Genomic DNA, 13036 nt, shown 5'->3' on the forward strand with positions numbered 1-13036 from the left:
GCGGGAGCTCCGCGAGGATTCAACGGCCCAGATTGCGTGGAGACAAATTAGTAACATCATTTATCGTTAGCTGTAACAATGTAAAGACAGATCATCCCTCGGCAATTGCCATACATAGAGGATGAATTTCCCCGTCTGTTGTTCTTGGGTCATCGTTAGAAGAAGAAAAAAAAGACTACTCTACAAGCATTCGTGTACTCAGATTGTGTAGCCTCCCCTTCCCAGTTGAGCTGGCTCCTCTTCTTGGATGAGCTTCACTCTTTGGATGCTACCACCAGCAGCCCCAGTGCAGCGATCAGCACGTACTGCACCAACAGTCGTAATAATAAATAAACGAGATCTAACATACAAGGAACCGACGCTATAACACAAACTTACTGCTTCCTAAACAACCTATCATCATCTTTGCTTTCATAAATAAACCAGGAGGTGCATACCTTGAGAACTGGTTTCTCCGTCATGGCAATTGTAAGCCACCCAGCATAAGGCAGATAGCTGTTTGTGTTGCCGATACGTAAAACAAATCAGTCGGATGGAATACTCACCAATCACCAGTCATAAATTAAAGGCGAATGTAATCCCTGAAGCCAAAGACAAATTAACTCACCCGATAGCCCGCCCCATGATGTGCTGTTGCTGAATCCAAAGCTGCCCATGTGCATATAGCATTCGGTCATCATGAAGATTGTTGTCACCTGATGAGACACGCTCTTCATCAGTGAACTAGCTAGTACAACGCAGCGCAATCCACAATGTACTACATCTTACCCTAACCTATCAAACAGATAATAGTATTTCTTCCCATCTCAATAATACTCATGGTCAAGCAGCTGACAAAGAATGGAGGCTACCTTTTGTGAGGATATCAAATCCTGCCGTATCATGGCGTTCATGAACCTATAAAGCAAACCCAAGCCAGTCCAGTTATGGTATTTAAATGTATAACTGACACAAGGATTTATTCAAAGCTTGCTACCTCGATCACACGATGAACAATTGGAATAGGACGTCCCTACAATAGAAGAGGCAAAATGAGAAATTGCTTTCCAGCAGATCATGTACAAGCACGCATCACACATTAATAGAAAACAAACTGGTTCCATCATGGTTCAGATACTGATGTATGGACCATGGCAAGCAACATATAAGAATTCGGTACGACTTACGTCAACATTGAAAACAACTATTTCTCCCGCTCGGACAGGGTCCTTGTTCATGTGCAAAAACAGGATGTCACCCTGCAAAACAGAATAACTGACCATTCAGTAATCAGGTATGGTAGTGGACAGATGACGTCACTCCCAAGTCCCAAGTATGCAACAGCTCCGAAGCGGAAATGTCAAGTCAGATGAAATATGCTATGGCCTGGAATGTAGACCATGTCAGTATGGACACAGAAATTCTAAAGCATCCTGATGTTACTGGCTTATTACTGTAAGAAATGCAGGTAACAAAAACTTGTTTGCCGTGCGTGAGGTTGCCAATTCAGGTTAGGCAAAGCATGACAGCACAGGGAAGAGAAGCTCTTCAGAAAAAGGATAGAATTACGCATGCCTGGAGTGATTGCTAGTAGAGATCATAAATAAAACGAATTAAACACTGCAGAAATGCTATGCTGCGATGCAGGAAGGAGGAACAGACCCTTTTGAATCCAGGCTCCATGCTTTCAGATAGAACCACCACAAGCGGTGACTCACTACCCGTAACGACCATCAGTCCTTTCCAGATGATCAATGCCGACGCCAGAATCATCCCTGCCAATTAAAGAGGGAGACATCAACAATACGGTAGGAGAACTCAAGCCCAGCTGTCCTAAAAGTTTGTTTTTTTTTAAAAAAAATTATCAAATAAAGCACACACATGTCCTCGGGCGGAAAGGCATGATGAGGGCATCAAAATCCCATGGATTGGAACCATGAACATCCGTGGGGTGGGGCGAAGGAATGAAAAGGATAAAACAGCGGAGATGAGGAGTCTCATGAATCACCTAGGCTGATGGTTTGGGCGAGGACGGAGCGGATCTGCGTCGCTCGAATCGGCTCCACCCCGCGCCGCAAGAAATCCATGTCCCCTCCTCTGCCGCCGGTGTGGTGTGGTGTCCAACTCCAAGCCAAGGGAAAACGGCACGGCTCGTGGGGCGGCAGAGAAGAAGAAGAAGAAGAAGATGAGAGCAGCAACGCGTTGATTAAGTCAACACACGGCCGTAGACTGCTGACTGTGGTGATGGTCCCCATCTCTAAGTCAACCCATAGAAAGGGAAACGGGGTAATTCGTTTTGCCTTTCCTAAATGCATAATTGTACCTAGAAAAGTTAAAGTTAAAACGAACAGTGATCCGAAATGTCCTTACGAAATTACCTTTTGAAGCGTTTAGGATATTCCAAATGATTTAAGTGCTACCTAGCTCGGAAAAAAAAAACAGATGTTACTCCAAGTTTGCCGGTGCACCCACACCCTTTTTCTACGCAGCACTGTTACTGCGAGTATTCAGGCCTTCATTTCTTGAGGAATGTAATGCCATTATATTGCTATCACAAACAGTAACCTTGTTCTCCAAAAAAAAAACAGTAACCTTTGGTTGCATTGCTTAGGTAAAAAGCTAGCTGCTAGCTAATCCAAAGAAAAGAGAAACGGAGTGATCTTATATGGGATCCCATTGGCCCTTGGATCTCTTTACATACACACAACTCAAATCTCTTTACACAGATCGATGCATTATGGATAGGCAAGGCAGATCATGCAACAGCAGACACGTCCTAGCCATTTGCTGCATCCACTGTCACGGCAGGAAGCCGATACTCCTCGGGTTTCAGAGCCACCGCGAAATCCGGCAGCGCCGGCACCGCCTCATGGATGCTGCAACAACACATACACAGCTTATTCTTCAGCAATTGCATTGCAACCAAGCCATCCACAATGCAAAGTACACACCTGTCGTTGCTGTAGAGGTCCTTGTTGATGCGAACTTTGCAGGACGAGTCCTTCTGGATCTTGTCATGAAGATACTTCATCGATCCGCAAACAGGAGGGCTTCTGCACAACCAAGCACCAACAACGCTTCTAATTTGAACGAAACATCACAGCAAGTAAAGAAATTCAGGGATGGATGGATTGCCCGTTGCCTTGAAACAGGAGGTGCTGCGTGGAAGGCTTCGGCTACATCTTTGCTCTCCTTGAGCAACTCCTCTGCAGACTGCAATGCTGCGACAGCCATCCTGTGGGATTTCTCCGTGTTGCCTTCATCAAGGATGAGACCATGATAATAGTATGCGGCAGCCTGTACCATTTCAGTACGTTAACCTATAAAATTCAAACGCCCTTTTCCTTCTAACCCGTTTTTTTACACATATTGAAATTTAAGGTGCTCGCTGCAAAACTTATCTAGCAACATGGCACCATATGCTTAATGTTTTACACAAGCATTCAAGTTAAATGCCGACTTTCGTTTAGACACGACAAAACATACAAAAAAAACATGCATATGGAAACAATTCATAAAAAAGGTATAATCTTTTAAGAAATACGAAAAGGTTGGCATACTTTTGCTTCGATGTACTTCCACTTCACAAATAGCCTGTGCTTCTCACCCCAGCTATCAATTAGAGGTAAATCCGCCATACTTTCGTGTGCCTGTGAATAAATTTAGAATGATTCTAAAGATAAACAAAACATATCATAAAAATAATATTATTCGAGGCATCACACAGAAGGCAGTAGTACTACTGATAGGCTAACAGATAACGTTTCACACTCTTGTTCTACTGCTAACTAGTTTCAGACTTTTAGGTGAACATGATAATCTTAATTATATACATAAATAATGATTTTTTCAGAAGGGAGCAAAACAGTTACAAACTAAAACCACATTACAAGGGAGGTTCAACATAGTACTTTGGGTAAATTCAGAAGTACTGGTTCAGGGTAAAACTAAGATATCCCATTTTGCCATGCGTATCTTTATTACTGTCCATATCAAGTGTACAGAAGAGAACTGAGTCAACTGACAAATAAAAACAAGTGAGCACAGCAAAACAAAAACAATGGTAACGATCTATAATAGTACCTGCTGCCAGCACTTGACCATCTCGCATGCTAACCTCCTTTTCACTGCCAGGGTAGCCTTTGGACTGTCAATTGCCAACCCAAGTTGGACATCAATTGCCTGGCAACAGGACATTTTATGATGCAGACATAATTGGTTAGCATGCATTTTCAGATGGCAAAACAGGTAAAAGGAACCACAAAACTAACATCTATGCAAGATTTGCATGGTGTGAATGAATGGCAGGATGAACTATGAGGTGGACACTTGAACTGATCTTCACATGAATCGTGTGATATCAAGCTATTGTCAAGAAAGGTGAACCACAGAGAAAAGGAAGGCAAAGAGACAAAGAGAGGGAACACATACTTGACCAAGAGCTTGCATGCAAATCGCTTTCAGGACTCCTTCAGATAAGTCTACAGGAAGACCTTTCCTACACGAAATGGCAGTCAAGAACAATAACTCCTGCACTAACTACAAAATGGTAAGCCTTCTGCAAGTGGGAAGGCAACTCTGCCCACCTATTTTCTGGGGATATCCTAGGAAGAACATGTTGGATAGCACACTCCAAGAATCCAGATGCCTTGAGAAATATTTCAACAGAAGCTCGTTTGTTATCTGAAAAGTGGATGGAAATGCAGAGTGTAGTTGCATGATGCAATTGACAAGACTAGAGTCACTGAGAATTATAAGTGCACCTCTATAGAATTAAAAAATGATCAAAATATATTTCTGCAACGGTGAGGAATGGATTTTATATTGCAGACCTTCAGATACTTTAGCATGGTATCCCTCAAGTGATGTCTTTGGAAGAAGCAGGGAATTTGCTTGAGATAAGCGCAACATAGCCATCATGTGCAAAACTGACAACACCTCATACCAAGAACTGGGCAATGCCGTCTCCTACAAGCAGAAGGCAGCTAATCAGTACTCTCCGATGATACAAATGCAAAACACACACTGACAGGTGCAAGCTAATCAAACCTCCGCATCATCCTCTTGGTTCATCCATGAAAACTGTATCTTATCTTCCAAGTTGCTCCCTGTTAAGCATTGAGTCAAAGTGAAGGCAGAAAAACATGACACAGATCTGTTTGATCGATTCAGAGACAGATGGAAGAGCAACAAAATACAAGATTTACCCTCTTTTACCAGTCCTAGAAGAACTGGCAAGTACTCTTCCAAAGCCTGCAGAAGATCAGCTGACGTAGATCCTCCTGCAGGCATCATATTCAGAGAGTTAACTATTCCTCCTTCTTTGGCTCACTCGCATTAGTATCAAGCCATCATCCAAACCATTGACGAACCATGCTGTGTGAAGGTGCGCTTCCTGGGCCTAGTCACCGACAGGGCCTCATGAGCAGCCATGACCACTATTCGGCTCCTCAACGCAGACAAACGTTCAGTCAGCCGCCTTGGAAGGCCATCACTTAGCGGCTGAGATAGCTCCAAACTCTCAGGAACTCGCAATCCAGGTATAAACACAGCCACCTCACCTATGTTCCCAGGTCTTCTTCTGATCGCACCAGCATCATTTGGCTTAGAATTGAAGCACCCCATCTCCTGCAAGTTTGCAGAATTTCTTGAAGGATTTTTGCAAAGAAACAGCATACGGTCGAACATCACATCATGGAGCAGAACATGAATAATTGGTCGGCTGAAAAAATGAATGGTTGTTTTTTTATAAATAAAAACTAGAGAAGGTAACACTTGTACATGCATTTAGGTTCAAGCATTGATTAGGCAATTAAAAAAGATTAGTGTTCCTTTCAGTAGGAAAAAATAAAATGAAAGGCTACCAGTTATTGAAATCTTAGCACAACACCCAGATAACACGTAGCACAACAAAACCAAAAAAAAAATCTGAAGGAAGATCAAATCAAAGTGTCAGACAAGAGTGGAGAAGCAAACATAACAAAAGGCATAGCACTAACAAGATAGGTTCAAGCATTGATTAGGCAATTAAAAAAGATTAGTGTTCCTTTCAGGAGGAAAAAATAAAATGAAAGGCTACCAGTTATTGAAATCTTAGCACAACACCCAGATAACACATAGCACAACAAAACCAAAAAAAAAAATCTGAAGGAAGATCAAATCAAAGTGTCAGACAAGAGTAGAGAAGCAAACATAACAAAAGGCATAGCACTAACAAGAAATGACTGCAACAACAAATCCAATGATGGGCGATACTGTAGCAGGGCATACAAGGTGGCACCTCTTGCAGAATCCACTTCAGCAGATAAGCGAGATCAGCGGTGCGAAGGGAATGGGGGGAGGTAAAAAGAAAAGAAACTGAAGATGCAAACAAGGCGCAGTGATTTAGTCAAATAAATGCCAACCAACAGAGGGAACCAATTAAGTCTCTCACGAGCATCACATCCACATCAAACAACCAAAGTGGCTGAGAGCTCACATGCCTGGAGGAGACACGTCGACAATCTCACAACTAGATTTTTCACTTTATTCCCCACCTCCTTCGCATGACTGAAAACTTGTAGGCTAATCCTGAAGAAATTAACAATTTGAACTGTAACTTTGTCTGGATAAGTTACCTCTACGCCTTCAGTTAGAGCAGTTTGGTTCTAGGCCACATCGCCAATTCTGCAATCGATGGAACCACCGGTAACTCCACAACAAAATTAAATTAATTAATATCTGAAAATGTAAAATAATCTGAATTTTAGAAAACAAAATAAAGGGGAAGAACGACGCCTTTCACTGTGAAGTAAACCGAAGTTTAGAGTGTCCTGACAGGCAAAATGAAAACTGAAACCACAAGCGTACTCGTCAGTTGAATCATCATAAGACACCAGAACCAGAAGTACTAATTTGAACAGCGCCAAGGCATCCTCTTTTACCTCTAACCATTCGAATTCCCACCAAGTTACTCAGCAGAAAGGCAAACCACGAGAAGGTCGGCATTAAGATCCCAAATTCAACGCTCGGTCACTTTAATCAGAATTTTAACAAACCAAACTAATCGAGAATTTGAACCGCGGACAAGAAGAAACTACTAACAAGGTTATTATTGTATTCGTTTCAATGAATCTGAGACCATTCCGCCTCCATGGCACTTGGCAGAACCATTATTTTTTCTCATTGAGAAAGGGCTTGAAATGATTAACGACAGCCCACTAAACAAATCGAGTGGGAGCAGCGCAAGGCACAAAGGATGGATTCGGGATAAAATCATCTCTATCCTAGGGACGATATCATAAGATTTTGGCGTTGCGGGAGCGAGAGAGGTCGCTTACCTGCAGTAGAATGGAATCCGATCCACCGCGAAACCCTAGACGATGTCCTCTCGTGATCTCGTCTCCTCTCCAACAAAGGCAACAACTGATGCTGCAGTTGTCTTCTGTGCAGTTGTCTTCTGTTTCCTTGCAGGTTCTTTAATGTGGAGAGAATAATCTAATGCTGCAGTTGCAGTGTAATAAATGCTAGCTAGTACATATATAGTAGTTTCTGCAAAATCTTGCAAGTTACTACTAGGTAGTCGTCACCAAGCATAATGCAGCAATAATGTGTGATCCACAATGCAAGAACACTGCCGATACCAGCATGGGCATCAGGATAAGATGATGGATTGGAGACGCTTCAAGCTTAGTTTGTTTTGACAGGCAGAGAGACAGGCCGAGCTTGTCCATTTCTAGCTCTCTGTGTTTGCGAGTAGGATATATGAAACTTGCATTGCCAGGGAAACATTGGATATGATTGCCAAAAGCAGCAGCCAGTAATAATCAGATTGCATTATTGTGGAATGCATTTGTTGGGAAACTAATCAACCATCCAATGGGGCAGCAACAAGTGTCTGACTTGTCGTTGAATCCTAAGTGTTTATTTTAAGAAGCATAAGCCCATCATCGATCGATGTATCCATGTTAAAAACAAGTATATATTCTCAAGACTGGCGACTGAATTAATAGTATACTAGGTTATCTGTTGAAGATGATCGACTCTTGAATGCCTACTATTGGCATGGTATTGTTTTCATTGGTGCATCTTACTAATCAATTATATCGCCGAGCTCCTACCATACGTACGCGACCGATGATGATGCTATAGAAACGACAGGACAAACCATTCTGAGAGAAGAAAAGCATATTTTTATTTAGGGTACTTTGGGCCTCCATGTTGTTTAGCAAGCAGGCCGTGGCCCGTGGACGTGTTTGCTTTGCGGCCTGCATCCAATTTTTCTTTTCTTTTGGGTTTGTCCACAGATGAGATGCTTCCCACCCCGATCTAAGGTTGGTTGGTGCATACAAAGTTTGCACCAAATTCGAGAACATATAAAAAGTATAACACACAGAGTATTGCAGGCAAGAAAACTGAATCGATCCAATCGAATCGCATCGGTGAACCCCCAAATCCAAAAGATGAGCTCCTCACCCTCTCCACTCACTGAAAAATGGCAACTAGCTCGCTAGTTGACAAGTATCCAACTTGGCCACAACCACCTCCTCCTCCATCGATCGATCACTCCACTGCCCGATCGATCTCTTCACACCCGCCAACCATCGCCATGCCACCGATGCCGCGGTCCCTTGACGAGGCCCTGGCGGCGGCGCGCCCCTTCCTGCGCGGCGAGGAGGCTCAGGTGGACCCGGCGCTGCCGGAGCTCGCCGCCGTCCTGCGCGCCGCGGGCGCCGGCGAGTGCTGGCACAAGCACGGCACCTTCCTGGCCCACCTCCTCGACGTCTACCGGATCCTCCGCCTGTGGCGAGCCCCCGACGCCGTCGCGCGCTGCGGCCTCTACCACTCCGCCTACTCCAACTCCTACGTCAACCTCGCCATCTTCCAGCCCAACACCGGCCGCGCCCACGTCGCCGCCGTCGTCGGGGCACCCGCCGAGCGCCTCGTCCACCTCTTCTGCGTCGTCCCGCGCCAGCAGCTCATCCACGACGACCTCCTCTTCCACTACACCGACGACGACCTCGTCGCCGACCTCGACCGATCGGAGGCCTCGCTCCATGACGCGCGCCGAGGGGTGTTCCACGACGACGAGCCCTGGCGCCGAAAGATCCAGCGCCTCCTCCCGCCCGCCGGAATCACCGTCAAGCACATCAGGTACCGTGAATGGCGTATATTCCAATTTCAATTCAACCTGACTATTTGCTTCTTTGTGATGCAGGACAGGGGAGGATGTTGCACTGTCCAGGCGCATCGCCGCCTCCTTCCTCCTCATGACCATGGCCGATTTCAGTGACCAGCTCTTCGACTGGCAGGACCGCCTATTCGACAACGCCAACGGCCTCCTTGAGTTCCGTGGCAACACCTGGACCTCCCTCTGGCCTGGCACCGGCAAGCCCGGCCTCTGGGTCACCTCCAACTCCCGCATGGGCGCACTCTACACCCTCATCCTCCGCGAGGAGGAGATATACATTGCTCACCGAGCACATGCCGCCGCAGGCCAAGAAGACGGAGGCCATGGCTCCAACGACCGTGACGAGGACATCGACCTGGTGGTCCCCCCGGTGTTCGATGGCTGCACCAAAGTGCTCAGAGCTGAAGACCAGAAGGCGGCACGAGACCTCTACTGGGAGGCAGTATGCAGTGGCGATGAGGCTTCAGATGACTGGCGCAAAGTGGAGCAGCTCCTCCAGCAGAGCATTGCCAAGAACCCATTTGTAGGAGAACCACACCTGGTGCTTGCACAGGTATACCTTAACATGGAGAGGTACGGTGATGCGCAGGTACAGGCAGAGGAAGGCCTCAGGCTGTTGCTGGAGTGGGGCAGCAGCTGGGACAAGAGAATGACATGGGAGGGCTGGGTGTCCTGGGGCAGGGCGATGCTCACCAAGTCCAGGGAGAAGGATTGGCCTCACACCTCATTCGGCATCATCAACCTAGGGCTTGTCAAGTGATCACGAGTGCCACTGCTATTCCCCCCAAATAGCTGGTTGTATGTCTCGCCGGATGCATGGATATGTCACATATGTAGGCTGAACCTGCTGATGCTGATCTATGCCCTCAACATGTAATCTTCTCAGCATATGTGTAACACCAACTGTATGATGAAATAATAAACCTGCGGTCAGTCAAAATGAACGGTGCTAGAAGTACAAAGCTAGTCTATTCATAGGTTTATCTTACATAATTTAGTCCATCAGTACTTGGTATATACAGATACTAATGTGCCAAATAAATCGTACAAGTACAGGTACAAATATGTAGTTTACAAGTTCCAAGGATCCAAATAGATGGTACCTACTATGTTACAGTTGGTTGCATTAGCATCACCGCAGATAGCACCAGGACGCCAAGTATGAAGCTCGCTCACTTGTCTATAGCAAAACAAACCTAGTAAAGCAGCCACCATCCTTATTGGCAATCTTGGAGCCACGCGCAACCAACACTATCAGTCATAGCAGAAACAGCTAGCGGATGCACTAACACTATACATGTTGATGAATGCAGACATAAAAATCAAACATCCAACTTTTATTGCAGAAACAGAAACACCCACCCATGGAAAATTCCAATAATAAACTGGAGCTTTTACTGAAAGAAACAATATAGATAGCTACATAGAGCACCAAGATCTCTTAACAACCACTAATACATCTAAATCTTGGTTGGAAACTCTTGAAGCCATTCATGAATCATATTTGATACTTCTATCAGGAAAAGGTTGGATTTGTAACACATGTATACCCTTTACATGTAAGCACGAACAGAAAGCTGAAATTAATTTGTCTGCAGCAAAACCAACTTAAGAAAAGGCCACAATCTTAGTTAGAAATTCGTAGTCATTCACACCCTGTCTTTTATCACTGCTACCAGAAAAAGGTTGGATGTATTAACACATAGGGTAAACATCAACAAAAGAGGTTGCAACTAATTTGTCTACAGCAAAAATAACCTGAGAAAAATTCCAGCATCCTAGTTGGCAGATGTTACAGCCAGTTCATGCAGCACCATTATCGCTGCCTTCATCAAAAGATGCTGGTCTGATTAACACTCCAAGAGATTATAAATTGGCACCCGCCCACACTAGTTCCTATCAAACATCATCACCTACTACAAACACTTGCATCAGCATGTCGACCCAGCAAGGTTTCTGTCCCTTCGACCTGAAAACCCATAGAAAGGACCTACCATCCCTCCTTGCAGCTGCTCGACCATTCCTCCGTGATGAGCTAGAGAAAATTGACCCAGAGCTCCCATCCTTTCTGTCCATCCTACGCTCAGCTGGTGCCGGTGAGCGTCACCACAAGAATGGAGCATTCCTAGCTCACCTGCTCAATTTCCATCGCATTATACAGTTGTGGGGTGCGCCTCTTGACATCACTCGATGTGGCCTTTTCCACTCATCGTATGCCAACTCATATGTCAACCTCTCCATCTTTGAATCAAACACAACTCGCGAGCATGTGCAGCAGCTCATTGGTGCACCAGTTGAGCGCTTAGTTTTCTTATTCTGCGCTGTCCCACGCCATAAACTCATTCATGAAGAACTCCATTTCCGATACACCGATGCAGAGCTGACAGATCACCTAGCTGCCTCTGATCTGTCCATCAAGACCGCAAGGGAGACTGGAACGTTTGACACATCTGAGGCATGGCGCAAGAAGCTCTGCTCCCTACTTCCACCAAAAGGCATCGAAGCGAGTCACTTCAAAACTGATGAGACCATATCACTTTCGCGCAGGATCATAGCACTCTTTATCTTGATGACTATCGCCGACATCTGCGACCAGTACATTGACTACCAAGACAAGCTCTATGCTAACGAGAATGGTCGGCTGGAGTTCCGCGGTGACAACTGGGGTGCTTTATGGCCAGGAACTTGCAAGCCTGGTCTATGGATGAATGCAGCATCAAGGCTAGCAGTTCTGTACAACCTCATCCTTAGAGAGGAAGAGCTTTACATGCAAGAGCGGAACAAAATGGGAGAGACTATCCGCCTTGACCGAGATGAAGAAATCAAGCTAGTCATCCCACCAGTTTTCAACTACTGCACCAAGGTGCTGGATCCCAATGAACAAATAGCTGCAAGGGACCTTTATTGGGAAGCCATATGCAGTGATGACAGAAAGGATAGGGACTGGGAGAAAGTGGAGAAGGTCCTCTTGGAGAGTATCAAGAAGAACCCATTTGTGGGAGAACCTCACCTGGCTCTTACACAAGTGTATCTCAATATGGAGAGGTATGAAGAGGCAAAGAAAGAGGCAGAGGAGGGACTCAAGTTGTTGCTGGAATGGGGCATAAGCTGGGACAAAAGGATGACTTGGGAAGTCTGGGTGTCTTGGGGCAGGGTGATGCTGGACAAAGCCAAAGAGAATGAGTGGCCTCACAGTGCAGCAGGCATCACCAACCTGGGGCTTGTGAAATGAGCAGCTGGCATGTAATGATATTGGGTGCCGTGTCTTATCTTGAATTTGGAAGCCTATCTCTTGTTGTTCATGAAGAACCACCTGGTTCCTCGTAGGTTTAGTCTACAGTTTCTTTTAATCTTGAATAATGTAAGACACCATGTAGCCCATCTTATCTAATAAATAAGGAGAAGCATGAGTCGGTACTCCTTTTTGGAAAGCCCTTAACTGGCATCTATTTATTATTTTATTATACCTGGTAGGCTGTTACTTATCTTGAAACACGTTATCTCACACTAATGCAGAGGAAATGGCTTCATTGCAACGAAATAGAATGTACCATTGTCTCAGGTTTTCCATGCAATGTTATGGTACCCTATGGGTCAGAATTCAAAAAGGTCATGTTACAACAAAATGGTGGGGAGTAGTGAACTCAATCAGCATATTCAAAGATTTCATTGTTATGTCTTGTTTGAAAACTTGGAGTAATAGTATCCGAGAAGGCGAGACAGAAGAGAATGTAATGTTGTGCCTTGAAGATGTGCGACAACTCATACAATTTAAAGAATCGCAGGGCACCTATAACCTGAGACAAAAAATAGTTTCAGATGCCATTGGCTCTGAAAAATAGTTAAACAAAACCTCGTAACATATGCAGAACTTATACTGTATGAAAG

At 45.0% G+C, this 13036-nt stretch overlaps 4 protein-coding genes across 12 annotated transcripts; 2 read left to right on the top strand and 2 right to left on the bottom strand.

Moving 5' to 3' along the window:
* Positions 1-37: 37 nt before the first annotated feature.
* Positions 38-2152, bottom strand: LOC117841670 (uncharacterized). Its single transcript, XM_034722133.2, has 8 exons — positions 1988-2152; positions 1642-1754; positions 1167-1238; positions 977-1012; positions 852-897; positions 608-695; positions 438-495; positions 38-305 (listed from the first exon to the last, which is right to left on the bottom strand). Exons 1-8 carry the CDS (start codon positions 2064-2066, stop codon positions 255-257), a joined length of 543 nt encoding a protein of 180 aa, XP_034578024.1. The 5' UTR covers positions 2067-2152; the 3' UTR covers positions 38-254.
* A 403-nt stretch (positions 2153-2555) lies between these two features.
* LOC117841666 (uncharacterized) lies at positions 2556-7995 on the bottom strand. Of its 9 annotated transcripts, none has more exons than XM_034722123.2 (13): positions 7299-7993; positions 6597-6645; positions 5352-5607; positions 5187-5261; positions 5029-5087; positions 4812-4947; positions 4566-4662; positions 4411-4477; positions 4063-4161; positions 3540-3629; positions 3122-3276; positions 2931-3032; positions 2556-2855 (listed from the first exon to the last, which is right to left on the bottom strand). In XM_034722123.2, exons 3-13 carry the CDS (start codon positions 5602-5604, stop codon positions 2756-2758), a joined length of 1233 nt encoding a protein of 410 aa, XP_034578014.1. In that variant the 5' UTR covers positions 5605-5607; positions 6597-6645; positions 7299-7993; the 3' UTR covers positions 2556-2755. The 9 variants fall into 9 exon arrangements, with proteins under 9 accessions (XP_034578014.1, XP_034578013.1, XP_034578012.1 ...); XM_034722122.2 differs by having other exon boundaries at positions 6597-6670; positions 7299-7991; XM_034722121.2 differs by having other exon boundaries at positions 6597-6699; positions 7299-7991.
* Positions 7996-8351: 356 nt separating this feature from the next.
* Positions 8352-10092, top strand: LOC117841664 (uncharacterized). Its single transcript, XM_034722117.2, has 2 exons — positions 8352-9111; positions 9176-10092. Exons 1-2 carry the CDS (start codon positions 8453-8455, stop codon positions 9906-9908), a joined length of 1392 nt encoding a protein of 463 aa, XP_034578008.1. The 5' UTR covers positions 8352-8452; the 3' UTR covers positions 9909-10092.
* Positions 10093-10961: 869 nt separating this feature from the next.
* On the top strand, positions 10962-12573 carry LOC117841663 (uncharacterized). The gene has a single exon (XM_034722116.2). It carries the CDS (start codon positions 11085-11087, stop codon positions 12378-12380), a length of 1296 nt encoding a protein of 431 aa, XP_034578007.2. The 5' UTR covers positions 10962-11084; the 3' UTR covers positions 12381-12573.
* Positions 12574-13036: the final 463 nt, after the last annotated feature.

The sequence above is a fragment of the Setaria viridis genome, chromosome 1, assembly GCF_005286985.2.
Source record: "Setaria viridis chromosome 1, Setaria_viridis_v4.0, whole genome shotgun sequence".
Classification (NCBI taxonomy): Eukaryota; Viridiplantae; Streptophyta; class Magnoliopsida; order Poales; family Poaceae; genus Setaria; species Setaria viridis.

Coding starts and splice junctions, on each gene's coding strand:
- LOC117841663 (XM_034722116.2), top strand. CDS start 11,085: ATGTCGACCCAGCAAGGTTTCTGTCCCTTCGACCTGAAAACCCATAGA.
- LOC117841666 (XM_034722126.2), bottom strand. CDS start 5,604: ATGGGGTGCTTCAATTCTAAGCCAAATGATGCTGGTGCGATCAGAAGA. Junction 3,630..4,062: donor TGGTCAAGTGCTGGCAGCAG/GTACTATTATAG, acceptor ATTTATTCACAG/GCACACGAAAGTATGGCGGA. Junction 3,277..3,539: donor GGAAGTACATCGAAGCAAAA/GTATGCCAACCT, acceptor GAAATGGTACAG/GCTGCCGCATACTATTATCA.
- LOC117841664 (XM_034722117.2), top strand. CDS start 8,453: ATGGCAACTAGCTCGCTAGTTGACAAGTATCCAACTTGGCCACAACCA. Junction 9,112..9,175: donor ATCACCGTCAAGCACATCAG/GTACCGTGAATG, acceptor TTTGTGATGCAG/GACAGGGGAGGATGTTGCAC.
- LOC117841670 (XM_034722133.2), bottom strand. CDS start 2,066: ATGGATTTCTTGCGGCGCGGGGTGGAGCCGATTCGAGCGACGCAGATC. Junction 1,755..1,987: donor CGCCCAAACCATCAGCCTAG/GTGATTCATGAG, acceptor TTTAATTGGCAG/GGATGATTCTGGCGTCGGCA. Junction 496..607: donor ATCATGGGGCGGGCTATCGG/GTGAGTTAATTT, acceptor CAACACAAACAG/CTATCTGCCTTATGCTGGGT.